General features: G+C 51.7%; 1 protein-coding gene across 1 annotated transcript in view; it reads left to right on the top strand.

Annotated features, from left to right (window-relative positions):
- Positions 1 to 41: 41 nt before the first annotated feature.
- The window catches only part of ACAD10 (acyl-CoA dehydrogenase family member 10), a 30,115-nt gene continuing 13,135 nt past the window's right edge, over positions 42 to 17,021 (top strand). The window contains exons 1-10 of the mRNA XM_040986987.1: positions 42 to 140; positions 1,730 to 1,843; positions 2,244 to 2,443; positions 4,475 to 4,623; positions 6,558 to 6,752; positions 7,218 to 7,376; positions 9,889 to 10,048; positions 11,034 to 11,175; positions 14,126 to 14,194; positions 15,479 to 15,660. Coding sequence (XP_040842921.1) covers positions 2,257 to 2,443; positions 4,475 to 4,623; positions 6,558 to 6,752; positions 7,218 to 7,376; positions 9,889 to 10,048; positions 11,034 to 11,175; positions 14,126 to 14,194; positions 15,479 to 15,660 — 1,243 coding nt within the window. The 5' untranslated portion in view covers positions 42 to 140; positions 1,730 to 1,843; positions 2,244 to 2,256. The remainder of the gene's footprint in view (positions 141 to 1,729; positions 1,844 to 2,243; positions 2,444 to 4,474; positions 4,624 to 6,557; positions 6,753 to 7,217; positions 7,377 to 9,888; positions 10,049 to 11,033; positions 11,176 to 14,125; positions 14,195 to 15,478; positions 15,661 to 17,021) is intronic.

Below are 17,021 nucleotides of genomic sequence, written 5' to 3'. Positions count from 1 at the left end.
GCGCAGGCGCGGGGTCGCGCAGGCGCGGAGGCGGCCGCTCGGTGGGCGGGAGGCGGCGTGCGTGCCTGACGCGGCTGCCGGGAGAGGCCCCCGGGCGACCGGACGCAGCGCTTCGCTCCCCGGCCGCGGACGGCTGAGCGGTGGGTTGGCGTGCAGACCCGAGGCCCCTTCTGCCTGTCGCAGGGGGCATTCCTGCTCAGCAGATCTCGGCTGTCCCCGCCTTGTGCGGTACTGAGCTCTGACCCCGGCAAGGGCGACTTGGGCTGCGCTTCAGTCGTACGCTGGAGTTCGGGAGAGTTGGAGTTGCTCCTCTGAGCGCACCCCTTCCCGTACTCGATTTCAGGGTTTCCGACTCTCTAAAGGGAGGGCGATAGGCTGGTTGAGGGATCGGGGATCCTCCTCCGCGTCTGGCACCTCCCTGCCGACAGCGTGGGCACTCACTGTTTGGGGACTGGGGGTGCTGTCCTTGCCCTCAGGGAGTCGACCTGCGACCCCGGCGGTGCACCCTGGAACCGACTCGTTGCATAGGGTTGGAATGCTGTCTTTCCGGGTATTTATAAGGATGAACGGCGATGATGTTTGCAGAGCTTTCCTGGGTGCAGCATTCTTTGCAGCGTGTCAGACTGACTCAACCATGTCGATACCGACAAGCACATTATTACACATCTCCATGATGTCTCTGGCAGAACACCCCACCTGTGCATTTGATGAGAACATGGAGACAGCAGATCTAGCTTTTCATTTTGAGTGGCGGGGAGCAAACACTCTTTAGACAGTATAGAGGGAACACCAAGACTCCGGGAGGCAAGGTGGAGCTAGCTGTTCATGGCTGACCAAGGCTTTCCTCTGTTTTTTTTTTTTTTTTTAAAGATTTATTTTTATTATTTTTTTATTGGAAAGGCGGATATACAGAGAGGAGAGACAGAGAGGAAGATCTTCCGTCCGATGATTCACTCCCCAAGTGAGCGCAACGGGCCGATACTATGCCGATCCGAAGCCAGGAGCCTCTTCTGGGTCTCCCACGCGGGTGCAGGTTCCCAAAGCTTTGGGCTGTCCTCGACTGCTTTCCCAGGCCACAGGCAGGGAGCTGGAAGGGAAGCGGGGCTGCCGGGATTAGAACCGGCGCCCATATGGGATCCCGGGCGTGCAAGGCGAGGACCTTTAACCACTTGCGCCACCGCGCCGGGCCCAAGGCTTTCCTCTGTTTTGTCGACTTCATACTCCTCTGTTTAATGAGCTGCTAACCTCAAGAGCTTGCTTGAATAAGGCAGTCCGAGCTTAGAGACACGAAAGCCAGTTACTGACTGTGAGGTGGAGCTGGTACGTATAGTACTGTCTGGGTGGAAAAGCACCACACTCTCCTGAGAAAGAAGCCCTGGGTGCAGGAGGTACAGCAGAGGCCGGGCTGTAAGATCGGTGGAATGCAGCAGGTGGTTAAAGAGAAGGAGAATGTTTGAGTGGTTGAGCCCAGCAGGTTCCCAGGCCTGTACAGGGAAGGCATCACAGCGTGTCTACCTAGCGTCCCGGGGCAGTGGCCAGCACGGGCCCTGCACCCTAGTGGATGGCCCAAGCCAGCCGCTGCGGGCAGCACTGCCTGACCAGCCACGGGCAGCAGAAGGGGGTCTACTCCCTTCACCCCCCCCCAGCTCAGACTCCAGAGATGCTAAGCCCTCATCCAAAACATCCTGATGCCTTTACGAGCCTGTAAATAATTTCCTTGTTCTGTCAGGAACTTTGGCCGAGGCCTGGGAACCAACGTTAAGTAAGCCAAACGTGCACCTCGACCTCCAGCGTCCTTCTGATGACCGCGGAGGCCCACGCCGCCGCTCTCAAGACGTACTGTGTAAGATCTCTTCCTTTAGGTTCCTGTGTGGTTTGCCAGGTCCTCATGGCAGCTCTCAAGCGCCCAAAGGTGCCCAGAACCTTTGGGCTGCCTTGCCAACTTGTTTTCCTCTAACTTGATCCTTGGTAAACTTTTTAACTGTAGAATTCGCACAAAAAGCATAAGGATTTTCATGTGAAAAGCAGAATTTGCCTCGATTTTGTCATTTTTTTCCCTAGTATCTTTCATTAATATATAGAAAAGTTCAAAAAAATATAAGGATTTCAACACTTTTCATCTAGATTGACTTAACGTTTTACCATGACTTATCACTTCATATGTGATCCCCCAAACGTCCAGGTAGGGGCCTGGATTGGAAGTGGGAGACACCCACTGTGCCCTGTGCCTTCTTCCCACGCAGCTTCAGCCTCAACATGTGCATAAGAAGACTCTTACAGTCCTCCCACCTCCAGTGGGCCCGGCGAGCAACCTTCCTGAAACATGCCTGGCACGGGCACCGGGGAGCCCTCCGAAGCACCCATTCCGGAGGCAGCGCCTACAAAGCAGTGATTTTTGACATGGGTGGGGTTCTCATTCCTTCTCCAGGGACAGTGGCAGCAGGTGAGTTCTGTGTTGGGTTTCACTTCTGGGGGGTGGAAGGGGGAGGGATAGAGTGGAGGGTGGCTTATAAACTTATAATTGGCTATATGAGTTATTTTTTTTCTGATATTGTTTTTAACCATTCTATGTATTTGAGAGACAGAGTGCTTCCATCTGTTGATGTGCTCCCCATATGCCTTTGAGGGCCAAGGCTGGGCTGCAGCCTCAGACTGGGAGCTGAGCGCATGGCACAGGGGTTCCATGTGGGTGATGGAGACCGGTGATTGGAGCCTTCACTGAGGCCTCCTACAGTCAACATTCCCGGGGGGCTGGAGTTGGGAGCTAGAACTGGCTGTTTGTACTCCCAGCAGTGCTACACAAACAGCCTTGTGTCTCATCTTTGCTAACCTTTATAGCTGTGGAAAAATTCCTGAAAATGAATTTATTTTATCAAATACAGGTGCATTTAAGATTTTGACAGAAATGACCAAATTGCTCTCCATTGAGGCTGCAGTTAGGTGGGCTCCCATGAGCAGTAGAGGAGCATGCCCGCTTTCTCATATGCTTGCCAGCTCGGGCAAGCGTATGTGCAAAAGGCTGTCTGATTCAGATTGGCTCCAAAGTAAGGTTTTTTTGTTGTTGTTGTAAAGATTTATTTTATTTTTATTGGAAAGTCAGATTTGCAGAGAGGAGAAGAGACAGGTAGACTTTCTGTCTATTAGTTCATTCCTGAAGTGACTGCAATGGCTGGAGCTGAGCCGATCCAAAGCCAAGAGCCCAGAGCCTCTTCTGGGTCTCCCATGCAGGTGCAGGGTCCCAAGGCTCTGGGCCATTCTCGACTGCTTTCCCAGGCCACAGGCAGGGAGCTGGATGGGAAGTGGAGCTGCCGGGTTTAGAACCGGCGCCCATATGGGATCCTGGCACGTTCAAGGCGAGGATTTTAGCTGCTAGGCCATGGCATCGGGCCCTCCTGAATTCTTTCCTATTTATTTTAAAGACAGAGAAAAAGATGTAGCTGGACAATTTCTATCTGGTGGTTCACTGATCAAATGCCCACGGCAGTTGGGTCTGAGCCAAGCCAAGGCCATGTCCTAGGCCCCCATCCGGTTCTCCCACAAGGGTAGCAATGACCCAAGGACTTGAGCCTCCACCTGCTGCCTCCCAGAACAGTGCAAGCAGGAAGTTATATCAGAGCCAAAGCAGCCAGGTCTTCAACTAGGCACTCTAACATGGGGGTACAGGCATTCCAAGGGGTATCTGAACCACTGTGCCCAGTGCCCCCAACCAGCCCCTCCATAATGCCTTTTAAGAACAAATCTTTGGGCCCGGCGCGGTGGCGCAAGTGGTTAAAGGTCCTCGCCTTGCACGCCCGGGATCCCATATGGGCGCCGGTTCTAATCCCGGCAGCCCCGCTTCCCTTCCAGCTCCCTGCCTGTGGCCTGGGAAAGCAGTCGAGGACAGCCCAAAGCTTTGGGAACCTGCACCCACGTGGGAGACCCGGAGGAGGCTCCTGGCTTCGGATCGGCATAGTATCGGCCCGTTGCGCTCACTTGGGGAGTGAATCATCGGACGGAAGATCTTCCTCTCTGTCTCTCCTCTCTGTATATCCGCCTTTCCAATGAAAAAATAATAAAAAATAAATCTTTAAAAAAAAAAAAAAGAACAAATCTTTGCCAAGAGAAGACACTTTCTTCCCAGTGGCGCAGTGAGAACAGCATTGCCCATGCACTTTGGTTGCCTACAATGACACTGCGCAGGCTCCCTGCACGAGGCAGGGGCTGGTGCCAGGCTGCTGTCCCACTCTGCCACAGCGAAGGGAGAACAGGGCACGTCCAGCAGCCAGCGTCATCTCATGAGCGTGGAAAGGGGACCCCGATCATAAACACCCACAGTGCTCTTCCTTTTGCGAACCCAAGGTTGGGCGTCTTACCATTGGTGAGTTTCTTCAAGGACCCAGGACCCCCACAACTTGGCACCGTGGTCGCGGTGCGGGAACTGGCATGTCATCTCACCCATTTGTGGATGCAGCTCTGTTTGCTTTACTTCCTCTAGAATGGGAGGTTCAGAACCGTGTGCCTTCTGGAACAATAGTGAAGGCCTTGATCAGGGGCGGAGACAACGGGCCCTGGATGAGATTCATGAGAGGAGAGACAACCACAGAGGATTTCTTACAAGAATTTGAAAGACACTGCTCTGAAATGGTGAGTGGTAAGCATGCCTGTATTTCTTTCCTGTTTTTTGCCATCAGTACTGGTGGCAACATTAATCAATAAATTGGTTAGACTGAAAAATGCAGTGAAATTCTAGTCATCCTTTATGTATTTTTAAAAATTGTTATTTAAAAAAATATTTATTCACTTATTGAAAAGGCAGAGTTACAGAGGAAGAGGGAGAGACAGAAAACGATCTTCCATCTGTTGCCTCACTCCCCAGATGGCTCCAGTGGCCAGTTCTGGCACAGGCGAAAGCTTGGAACTCCACCCAGGGACCCTGTATGGGTGCAGGGCCCCAGCACTTGGACAATCTTCTGTTACTTTTCCCAGCTGCATTAGCAGAGAGCTAGGTTGGAAATAGAACAGCTGAGCTAGATTGGAAATAGAACTTAAACTGATACCACTATTGCAAGCTGTGGCTTAAGCCGCTATGCAACAGCATTGGTCCCAAGCAGTTTTTGTCCACCATTAGATACTCAACTTTAAAAAAAATAGTTTATTTATTTTTTTATTACAAAGTCAGATATACAGAGAGGGAGATCTTCCATCCATTGGTTCACTCTCCAACCGGCCACAATAGCTGAAGCTGTGACAATCCAAAGCCAGGAGCCCAGAGCCTCTTCCGGGTCTCCCACATGGTTGCGGGTCCGAAGACTTTAGGCTGTCCTTGACGGCTTTCCAAAGCCACAAGCAGGGTGCTAGATAGGAAGTACAGCCACTGGGATTAGAACTGGTGCCCATAAGGATCCCAACGCGTGCAAGGTGACAACTTTAGCCTCTAGGCTACAGTGCTGGGCTCTATTTTTTTTCAAGATTTATTAGAGGGCCCGATGCCATGGCCTAGCAGCTAAAGTTCTTGCCTTGAATGCACCAGGATCCCATATGGGAACCAGTTCTAAACCCGGCAGCTCCACTTCCCGTCCAGCTCCTTGCCTGTGTCCTGGGAAAGCAGTCGGGGACGGCCTAAAGCCTTGGGACCCTGCACCTGTGTGGGAGACCCGGAAGAAGCTCCTGGCTCCTGGCTTTGGATTGGCTCAGCTCCAGCCATTGTAGCCACTTGGGGAGTGAACTAGTGGATGGAAATCTTTCTCTATCTTACCTTCTCTCTGTAAATCTGACTTTCCAATAAAATAAAGAAATAAATCTTTTAAAAAAAAATGCTTACTTTGGGGCCCAGCGGCGTGGCCTAGCAGCTAAAGTCCTCGCCATGAACGCACCAGGATCCCATATGGGAACCAGTTTTAATCCTGGCAGCTCCACTTCCCGTCCAGCTCCCTGCTTGTGGCCTGGGAAAGCAGTCGAGGACAGCCCAAAGCCTTGGGACCCTGCACCCGTGTGGGATACCTGGAAGAGGTTCCTGGCTCCTGGCTTCGGATCAGCATAGCATCAGCCATTGCGGTCACTGGGGGAGTGAATCATCAGACGGGAGATCTTCCTCTCTGTCTCTCCTCCTCTCTGTATATCTGACTTTGTAATACAAATAAAATAAATCTTTTCAAAAAATGCTTACTTTAAAGGGATAAAGCTTACTCTCTGGGAGGCAGACAGCCGGTGGCGACTCAGGTACTCAAGTTCCCAGCTCCTGGTTGGGCCTCGCCCAGACCCAGCTGTGACGCAGCAGATGGAGGATCTCTGTGCCTTCCATGCGCTGCTCCACTCCCCAGACACCTGTACGACCAGACCATGCCAAAGCCACGAGGCTGGACCTGCATGCAGGCGTCCACGTGGGAGGTGGGGATCCAAGCATGCAGCCATTGTTGCTGCCTCCCAGGGTGGTGCATCAGCGGGAGGATGATGGGAAGTGGAAGACTCAGGCCTCAAACCTGGCACTGTCCTGTGAAGGCTTAGCTGCTGCACCCGACAACCGCCGTGCCGCTCACTCCTGCTGACTGCTGCTTGTCCTGTCCCCTCACTGTTCTCAGGCAGAAGCCCCCGTGCGTGCGGCGTCGTTTTTCTCTCTGCTGACCAGTGACCGAGTGGCCAGGCAGTTCCCAGTGATGACCGAGGCCATTGCTCAGATTCGGGCGAGAGGCCTCCAGACCGCAGTCCTGAGCAACAATTTTTATCTTCCCGATGGGACAAGCTTTTTGCCCCTGGACCGGAATCAGTTTGATGTGGTGAGCTTGAGAGGTTCCAGCAGGCGCGAAGGAGGCCCTTGTGTTTAGTCCTTGACAGCGTTGAGCGGGCGGGTTTTGCACTGGGGATGGGCAACAGGGGGGAAACACCTCCTGGAATACCCCTGTGCTCTTGGTGGGGGGGCTTGATAACTGATTGAAAACCCTGCTTTGGAGACCCTGCTGCCTTCTCCAGTTGAACCTGTGGTCACTCAGGCCTTCATGTCTTCCCTGTGGGCCTGCCTCACAATATATGAACCAGAGGTAGAGTTGGGCCCAGGTTGTAATCTCATATTTTCCCATTGTTCTGTGAAAAAGGCAGCCATTGTTTCATATCCTAACATGCTCACGCTACCTGTAGGAGCAGACTTCCACCATCACCCTCTTCCCTCCAAAACCACAGCAGTGCACCTGGGAGCTCCAGCGTGGTGTTGCCCATCTGTTATTCCTGCCTCGACCCATTCCTAGGTTGTGGAATCCTGCCTGGAGGGCATGTGCAAGCCAGACCCTAGGATATATCAGCTGTGTTTGCAGCGGCTCGGCCGGCAGCCCTCCGAGTCCATCTTCCTTGATGACCTTGGTCAAAACCTCAAAACAGCTGCCAGCCTTGGCATCCATACAATGAAGGTAACGAGTCAGAAGTTTGAACTCCTGTCTTTGGGCCAGACATTCGTATAGCCATTTACATGCAGTTTTTTTTTTTCCTTTTAACTTTAGACTTATTTACTTGAAAATCAGACTTATAAAGAGAGGGTGACACTGGTTTACTCCACAGGTGGCTGTAACAGCCAGGGCTGGGCCAGGCCAAAGCCAGCAGCTCGGAACTGCAATCAGGTCTTCCTGAATGCATGTGAGCCATCTTCCACATTTTTCCCTAGGCCATTAGCTAGTACAGCAGCCCCACTTGCATCCAGCTCCCTGCTTGTGGCCTGGGAAGGCAGTAGTAAAGGACGGCCCAAAGCCTTGGGACCCTGCACCTGTGTGGGAGACCCGGAAGAAGCTCCTGACTCCTGGCTTCGGATTGGCTCAGCTCTGGCCATTGCAACCACATGGGAAGTGAATCAACGGATGGAAGAACTTTCTGTCTCTCCTTCCCTCTGTAAATCTGACTTTCCAATAAAAATAAATAAATCTTGACAAAAAAAAAAAATGTAGAGCAGCCAGGACATGACTCAGCACCCATATGGGATGCTGGCATCACAGGCAGTGGCTTTCTCAGCTATATCACCCCAATGGCACCTCTATAGAATTGTTGTGATTCCTTCATGATTCTCCCAAGCCCCTGCCTTTTGTATGAGTTATGAGGCACCTGTGACTAGCTACTTCTTGATTGTCTATGAGAAGCAAGACAAACACATAAGAAGAAGGCAGCTTGAGGAAAGTGACCCACGAGCCGGTGAATAGCAGCCCAAGGCATTTGGGCATCCTTCAGCCTGTTCTCACATTGCTGTTCCGGGCAGGGAGCCAGCAGCTGCAGCTGCCCAGGCCTCCCTAAGCCATGGCTGTGAAGTGTGAGCATCTGCTGCGGGAGGCTGGCTTCAGGTGGTGGTGTTCCCACGACTGAGCTGATGGCTCCGGGACAGAGCACACACTGCGGCATGGGCCGTCCTGCGCATGACTGTCCCATATTCTCTTCTCCACAGCATGGTTTGAGATGAAAGGAAAAACAGAAATGCATCCTGCTTCCTCATTGGCTGAATATCCTCTCCCCAGTCTTTCCTCAGAGAAGTGGATTCTTAGATGCTTCCTTCTGAGGAGCTCGCCTTACCGGGGCCGGTGGTGTGGGAGCAGGTTAACCCGCCACCTGCCATTGCTGCCTTCCTGCCTCTGGGAACTGGGAGTCCTGCCTGCTCTAATTGTGATTCAGCTACCTGCTGATGGGCCTCTGGGAAAGCAGCAGAGGACAGCCTAAGTACCATGTGAGAGACCCAGCTGGGGTTCTAGGCTCCTGACAGCAGCCTGGCCACTGTGGTTAGTAAGCCATCAGATGTCAGTGCTCATTCTCACTGTCTCTGTCTTAGCACCTTTCTAAAAAATACATTTTTTTTAAAAAATTCATTTATTTTTTATTACAAAGTCAGAAATACAGAGAGGAGGAGAGAGAGAGGAAGATCTTCCGTCCGATGATTCATTCATTCCTCAAGTGACTGCAATAGCCAGTGCTGCACCAATACAAAGCCGGGAACCAGGAACCTCTTCCAGGTCTCCCACACGGGTGTAGGGTCCCAAGGCTTTGGGCTGTCCTCTACTGCTTTCCCAGGACACAGGCAGGGAGCTGGATGGGAAGTGGAGCTGCCAGGTTTAGAACCAGTGCCCATATGGGATCCTGGCGCATTCATGGCGAGGACTTTAGCTGTTGGGCCACAGTGCTGGACCCTAAAAAATACATTTTTAAAACAGAATCTAAGGGACTTGCATGGTGCTGCAGCAACTTAATCCTCCACCCTGTGGCGCTGGTATCCCATTTGGATGCCTGTCGTGTCATCGGCAGCTGTCTCCACTCCCGATCTAGCTCTCTGCTTATGGCCTGGGAAAGCAGCAGAAGATGACCCATGTCCTTGTGTCACTGCAGCCATTTGGGGAACCCAAATGAGACTCCTGGGTCTCAGCTTTATATCAGCTCAGCTTTTGGCCATTTGGGGAGTGAACCAGCAGATGGAAGATCTCTCTATCTCTCCTTCTCTCTGTAAAATCTGCTTTTCCAATAAAAATTAATTAATAAGTCTTAAAAATGAAAGCAGAAGACCCAGAATGATAGCCTTGTGGTCAAATCCTTGCCTTGTATGTACTGGGATCCCAAGTGGGTGCCATTTTGTGTCCTGGCTGATCCACTTCCCGTCCAGCTCCCTGCTTGTGGCCTGGGAAAGCAGTCGAGCACAGCCTAAAGCCTTAGGACCCTGCACCCACATGGGAGACCCAGGAGGAGCTCCTGGCTCCTGGCTTTGGATCAGCTTAGCTCCAGCCATTGCAGCTACTTAGAGAGTGAACCAATGGACGAAAGATCTTTCTCTGTCTCTCCTTCTCTCTGTATATCTGCGTTTTGAATAAAAATAGAATAAATCATAAAAAACGAAAACAAAGTCAGAAGCAGGAAAGCAGGAAGTGGCCTGGCCACGGTGGGTCTTCTCTCTGAAACCAGGTCCGTGACCCAGAGAGTGCAGTGCAGGAGCTAGAGGCGCTGCTGGGTTTCCCACTGCGTTCGAGTGTACCCAACACACGGCCCGTGAGGAAGACGATGGAGATTGCCAGAGGCTCCCTGGAGAAGTACATCAAGGACTTACTGGGGACGCAGGGCACAGGTGGGTACCGTGTGCATTTCGGCAGCTGTCTCCAGGGAGAGGCTCTCGGCCTGCTTCTCACCTTCCTACCGCAATGGAAAGCACCAGAAGCAAAACAACAGTGAGGTGCAGGGGATCTGCGTTCTGCTCTCTGCTGTGCCTCAGCCTTCTTCTCTGCAGACCTGCTCTCCACCTGAGAGTGGTGCTGCTGCCACTTGGGAGTGTTTCTGATGGTTTGAAATGGCAGCCCTTAAGGTGCGTGCGTTAAAAGTTCACTGTGCATACGTGCCTCCTAGCCCTCGCCTCCCAGCGGCAGAAGAGCAGGCGTCTGGGAGCCTCCAAGGCCATCTCCACCCGTGGGTGAAGTCCTGCCCCGGCCACCTGATCCTGTTCACTCTGGCGGCTCCATGGTCACTTGTTTTCCTTGTGATTGGGCTTCCTGGACTTGGAGCAGGCTAACTCACACAAGGTTCAAGTGTGTTTCAAAGCTGGAGGCAAATTTGGTTCACCTCCACCAGGAGGCCACAAGGGAAGCACAGCCTTTGGCCTGTGGGCTGGGGAATGGCATCTCAGGAGAGCAGCCTGGCTCGGCCAGAAGGGCCACCCTGCACGATTCCTTTCAGCTGTCACATCAGCTATCAGGCATGGCTCAGCCAAGTCCAAGCGAGTGACACAGGGCACTTCTCATCCTGAGACATTCCCTGTGGCCAGGCGGGTTACTATGACTGTGCTATGGTGACAAAAGACCAGAACACTATTGTGCTTGGAGCAGGGGTTGGCAGGGAGGACAGAGGGGATGACCAGCTTTCAGCCAGCAGCCTTTGCCGTATGCAGTGGTGACATGGATTGTGGGCTCAGGTGTCAAGGGCGCCTGGTGAATCTGCCTGTTTCACGCTGCACACCACGTGAGGAAATGCTGCATCCGAAATGCAGAACTCTGGAACACAAGAATGTCCAGGGGGTCCTGCAGATCTACTTTAGGGTCGCCTCTGTTTTCACATTGCAGGCCCCCTGGAACTTCTCCAGTTTGACCACGGACAGTCAAATCCCACTTACTACATCCGGCTGCATGGGCATCAGCTGGTCCTGAGGAAGAAACCCCCAGGGACACTCCTGCCATCTGCCCATGCAGTTGAGAGAGAGTTCAGGTAAGCAGGGACACGCTACCTGCCCCCCACAGCCTCCACCCTATACAAGCTCAAGGTCTAAGCTGACAGCCCCAATTGTAGCGCCCTCCCACAGTTAAAATGACAACCTAAACCTCTGCGTTATTCCAGCTTCACTGAGAACTCTGTTTTCCCTCTTGGGCACCTGAAACTACTGGAGACCATAGCTGCCTGGGTGGGTGTCTGCTTACAGGCAGAAGGACCCTAACACTCTCAAACCAGAACTGTTGACTACACATCCTGCTCCTGAACTCAGCTATCCCAGAGGACCAAGGACCAAGAGGGGACCCGGCTACTGTCTGTGATGCCAGCATTCCATGTGGGTGCCTGGAGGGTTCACTTTCCAGCCTGCTCCCTGCTAATGGCCTGGGAAAAACAATAGAGCATGGCTTAAGCGCTTAGGCCACTGCCACCCGTGTAGGAACCCTGGGTGAAGCTGCTTGCTCTTGGCTTTGGCCTGGCTTAGCCCTGTCCATTGCAGAGATCTGGGGACTGAACAATGAGTCAAAGATCAGTCTTGAGGCCAGTATTTGGTGCAGTGGTTAAGACCTACTTGGGGTAGGGGTGGGAGGCAGTCTGGCATTGTGGCATAGCAAGTTAAGCCTCCGTCTGTGATACCAGCATCTCATAGGGATGTCAGTTTTATTCCTGGCTGCTCCACACTTTTTTTTTTTTTAAGTGAGCATGATACACACTTCTTTGGGTTGGTTGGTTTAATGATTTTACCTATTTATTTGAAAGATAGAGTGAGAAAGAAAAAGAGAGAAAGGAATCTTCCATTCACTGGTTCACTTCTTTTTTTTTTTTTTAAGATTTATTTTTTAATTGGAAAGGCAGATATACAGAGAGGAGAGACAGAGAGGAAGATCTTCCGTCTAATGATTCACTCCCCAGGTGGCCACAATGGCCGATGCTATGCCGATCTGAAGCCAGGAGCCTCTTCCACGTCTCCCATGCGGGTGCAGGGTCCCAAAGCTTTGGGCCATCCTGGACTGCTTTCCCAGGCCACAAGCAGGGAGCTGGATGGGAAGTGGGACCACCAGGATTAGAACCAGCGCCCATATGGGATCCCGGGCGTGCAAGGCGAGGACCTTAACCACTTGCGCCATGCCGCCGGGCCCTGGTTCACTTCTTAAATGGCCACAACAACCAGAGGCAGACTGGTCCAAAGCCAGGGCCTCGTCCAAGTCTCCTATGTGCATGCAGGGACCATTCTTTGCTGCTTTCCCTGGCACCTTAGCAGGGAGGAGCTGGATCAGAAGCAGAGGAACCAGGGGAAGAGTCGGTTGGCATTGTGGTGCAGCTTGTTAAGCTGCTGCTTGTGACAGCGGCAGCCCATATTAGGGCTGGCAGTGCACCTGCAAAGGCAGCAGAAGTTGGTTGCTGTGCATGGGTCCCTGCCACCCACACGGGAGACCATGGTGAGTTTCTTGGCTCCAGACTGTGGTCTGTGACAGCCTGTATTTTGCAGGAACACTGGAGAGTGAGACATCAGATGGAAAATATATATATATATCTTAAAGACAAATCAGAGGAGTGAGGATTCCTAACTGACACTTCAGTATGGGATGTGGGCATCTCAAGCAGGGGCTTAATCCTCTGCACCACAACATCTGCAAAAGATGTTGAGAGAGAGGCAGGCCTAGTGCACCTTTCCACGAATTAAGCCCCTCAAATGCCACCACAGTGAGGGATGGGCTAGGCCGAAGCTGTGAGTCAGGAGCTTAATTCACTCAGAAGTCCATGTTCCCTGGCCTTTTTGGAGTAGCTTTGCAGTAGTGTTTAACTGTTTCTAAGCACAGCTATGCTTAGGGAGCAGGTGCGCAGCCTGGCGCGGGAGATGCCTGTGTCCCACACGGGCCGTGCTGGGGTTGGTGCGAGCTGCAGCGCCCTGCCAGCTCAGGCCTGGCGGCAGTAGTGTGGGCACCAGCAGTTGGGTTCCTCACATGTGAGAAATCTAGAGTTCCTGCTCCTGGCCTTGGTGGGCGTGTGAGGAGTGAACCCAGCAATGGAAATCTCTCCCTCTGCCCACCCACCAGATCTCTCAAAGAAAAAGAAATGAATGAATAATTAAATCTTCCTCTTCTAATATAAACATTTAAAAACATACATTTCTTTCCAAACATTTCTTTAGCTACATCCCACAAATTTTGGTATTTTATATTCTTTTTCTTATTCCAATCTGAAATCTTTTCTAATTTCCCTTGGGATTTATTCTTTGAACCACAGCCATATAGAGCTGTATTATTGGTTTCCCAATGTTGGGGTGGATAGCATGCACTAATGACTCCTTACTGAATGCCGCTGGGCTCTGATTGTGACTGCACGGGCAGCGCGTGGTTGGTCATGGCAAACACACTGTGCACACTTGAAAACAATGTGTTTCTGCAGTTGCTGACCAGCCCACCCAAGGTGTGGCTTAGGTCCCCTTGATTGGCACTGCTGTCAGATCTGTGTCTTTAAATAAATCTAGCCTCATCTAATCCCATTATCTCTGAGAAGTGGGCATGAAGGTCCCTACTGTGAATATAGATTTGTCCGTTTCTTTCATTCTAATCATTTTCTGTGTTTTTTTTTTAAGATGTTTATTTATTTGAAAGTCGGAAAGAGATTGATCGATAGTTCAATCTTCTATCCACTAGTTCACTTCCCTATACGGCTGCAACTGCCGTGGCTGGGCCAGACCCAAGTCAGGAACCTGAATGCCATCTGTCCTCCCACCTGGGTGTCAGGGGCCCAAGCCCTGGAGCCAGCGTTTCCAGCTTTGCTAGATGAATCTCCAGCGGGCACCCCTATCAGGAATGTTGGTGACACACGCACTGGCTTAACCTGGTGTGCCACAGCAATGGTCCCTCGTTGTTAAATGAGAAATGTCCAGAAAATCCCCATCTGCGCAGCCCAGAGCCAAACTCACTTGTGTTTATTCTGGCAGGGTGATGAAAGCTCTCGCGAGTGCTGGTGTGCCTGTGCCCAAGGTTCTTGACCTCTGTGAGGATTCAAGGTAAAGAGCCCGGTGGCTTGCCGCCGCAGTCAGTCCAGCTGCAAGAGCCAAGTCCATGAACAAGCTCAAATTCCAAGTTGTGAAAGACGAGCTGGGCAGAGGGCATGCTCTCCCGTCGCCTCGCTCAGGGGTCCTCAGGCCTCTAAGCTATCCTGCAAGACACAGACATGCCAGTTTATAAGAACTGGGAGATATATCTTTAACATTTTGTAAGATGTACAGCCACCTAGTTTCATGTTGCTGATTTTTGTACTTTTTTTCATGGTGATCTTTTGGTTTAAAAGTGGTCCAACATTCTTTTTTAAATTGTTCTTTTTGTCCTAACGTTTAAATATGAAAATTTTGGCATGTATAAGAAAATTCAAAGAAGAAAAATCTGTGAAACAAGCACCTGTTTCTGCTTTATCTGAATTAAAGCAGCGTTAATATTTGCCCCATTTGCTTTCTGCACATGCATGTGTAGGTAATACGTACATGTATAATGTATGTATGAAAGAGGTTTGGCTGAGCTCTGGGAGTAAATTGCTGAAAGCAGGCATCTCTTAAAAATAAAGACATTTTCTTTCCTAACCACAGCACCATTATTGCACCTAAGGCAATTAATAATCATTGCACCACATTCTGTATCTGATCTGATTTCCTGTCATCCAAAGACTGCCTTTTACTACTCCCAGTCAGGACCATCATTTACAATGGTAAGAATCTTGGAGACAGTTTTTGGGAGTGGTGAACTGGTTTCCAGTCATGACCACAACAGTCATTAATGATGTGGCTGTGAGTCACCCTAACCCCTGGTCCAAGCTGTGTATGCACCGTGCAAGCCGCCAAACAGTCTTCTTAACAGGAGTGATATGAAGGGGTGCTGGTGGACCCCTCCCTGTGCTCAGCACCCCTGTGTGTTTGTTCCCTAACTTCTCACGATGCCCCCTGTGTAGAGCGTAGGGAGTTTCTGAGGGGTCACCTTGCCGGCCATGGACAGAGATGTCCCCATGCTGCTGACCCCTCAACCATGCTGCTTCCCACCTACTACACTGCACCCGTGCCTGGGCCTTCTGCAAACGTGCCAGAGAAGGGAGAGGCATGCCGGCAAGGAAGCCTAGACAGGGTATGTGGGAGGTTTTGGGGGTCAGCTGGGCAAGGCCCAGCACCCCGCATGTGTGTGTGTGAAGGAAGAGGGAACTCAGCAGCACACCAGCATGCAGGCCATGTGCTCGGTGACCCAAGGAGCCACCGCTTTCCCATGGTGGGAGCTGGGTTCCTGAAACCTCTGCTGTGTCCTGCCAGTGTCCTCGGGACCCCCTTCTACCTGATGGAGTACTGCCCCGGGCGTGTCTACAAAGACCCCTCTCTGCCAGGCCTGGAGCCCAGCCAGCGGAGAGCCATCTACACCGCCATGAACAGAGTCCTCTGCCAGATACACAGCGTGGACCCCGAGGCTGTTGGCCTGCAAGACTATGGGAAGCAGGGTAAGCTGGGGCCGCTGCCTCCCTGCCTACTGGGGGCCTGCTCTCAGGATGGGGGTGGCCTCGGCCGTGAGCACACCGAGGGTTGGCTAATGCGGGCTGGACTTAGCCCCCTCCGAGGCAATCCAGTTGAATTTTAACGGAGCTGTTGCTTAAGTGGACATTGTAGCCTTGGGCAAATCTCTCCCTGACTGCCACTTTTACCTTGCTCAACCATTTCAATCTCTTCTCTTTTTCTACTACTGGTCCAAGGGGTTTAAGTCCCATTGTCTGTGTTTACCCTTTGCCCTAAATATTCTGCTTAGCAGGAATTTTTAAGTGCCCTTGTGTCAGTCTGTTTTGTTTTTTACTCACGTATATTTTATTTCTGCTTTTTTCGATTTTTTTGCTTTTTCGTATATGAGAGCACTCATTGCTCATCATCTTTGAGGGGCTTTTCCTGTTTTGAAGTCCGTTTGCTTGAGGCTGAGTCTCAGAACTGTGACAAAATGCGCGCACAGTTTTGTAACTCCCACCACGGGCCTCTGTGTTCCTGTGAGGAAACGTTAGCCGTAGTGTGAGCCAAAGGATTCCACCACTTGTGTTATGCAAACGGCAGCATGACCGTTGGCCTGCGTGGATGCCTGGCCAGGGTTAAAGGACCATGGCAGCTCGGCTGTGTTTGCTGCTTCTATTGCTTTTGCCCAGACACAAGTTTTCCATAGGATCTGAGTAAAGCCTGCGTGCTTGGGCGATGATGTCAACTTCCCAGCCCATTTCTGCCCAGGAGTGACAGGCACCTGCTCTGAGTCCCTGAGACGGACACTTGTAGCACTCCCTTCTTGAAAGCGTTTCCGTGTGGGTCAGGACTCTTCAGATTGCACATTTCAGAAACTCAGTCTGACCTGGCTAGTTCGGCGTTTCAGAGTCTGTCGGCTGTCCTAAAAGGGAACTAGGAACTGAAAGGGAACTGGGTCTGCTGGATCCAGAGCCTTGCACTATCAGTTTCTTGTTTCTCAGCTCTTTTTCTTTCCATTTCATTTCCGAATTCTTGTTTAGTGGCAGATTTGTCACAAGCAGCCCCAGTGGTGTGGCCTGCCCAAGTATGCGATCCAGGGAAAAGAGAGGGTCCTGGCCTGGGTGAGGTCGGGGCCTTGCTGGCGGCTGGAGACTGGCTGGAGGATGCAGTGATCTGATTGAGTGGTCCTGGGTCGCCCTCCTGTAAAGCCGGGTGGGGTCACCACAGTGGCCAGGGCAGGCTGAAGTGAGGAGGGCGGGTTTCTCCACAGGAAAGGCTGGCAATGTAGGTATAGGTTGCCACGTACAGCAGAGCTGGGGTAGAATTTCTGATAAACAATGAATAATTGTCTTTTTTGACACATGAT

This window comes from Ochotona curzoniae, unplaced genomic scaffold, assembly GCF_017591425.1.
Source record: "Ochotona curzoniae isolate NIBS_2020 unplaced genomic scaffold, NIBS_Ocur_1.0 contig_46, whole genome shotgun sequence".
Classification (NCBI taxonomy): Eukaryota; Metazoa; Chordata; class Mammalia; order Lagomorpha; family Ochotonidae; genus Ochotona; species Ochotona curzoniae.
The sequence above is the reverse complement of the archived record's forward strand: the minus strand, read 5'-3'. Positions and strand labels throughout refer to the sequence as shown.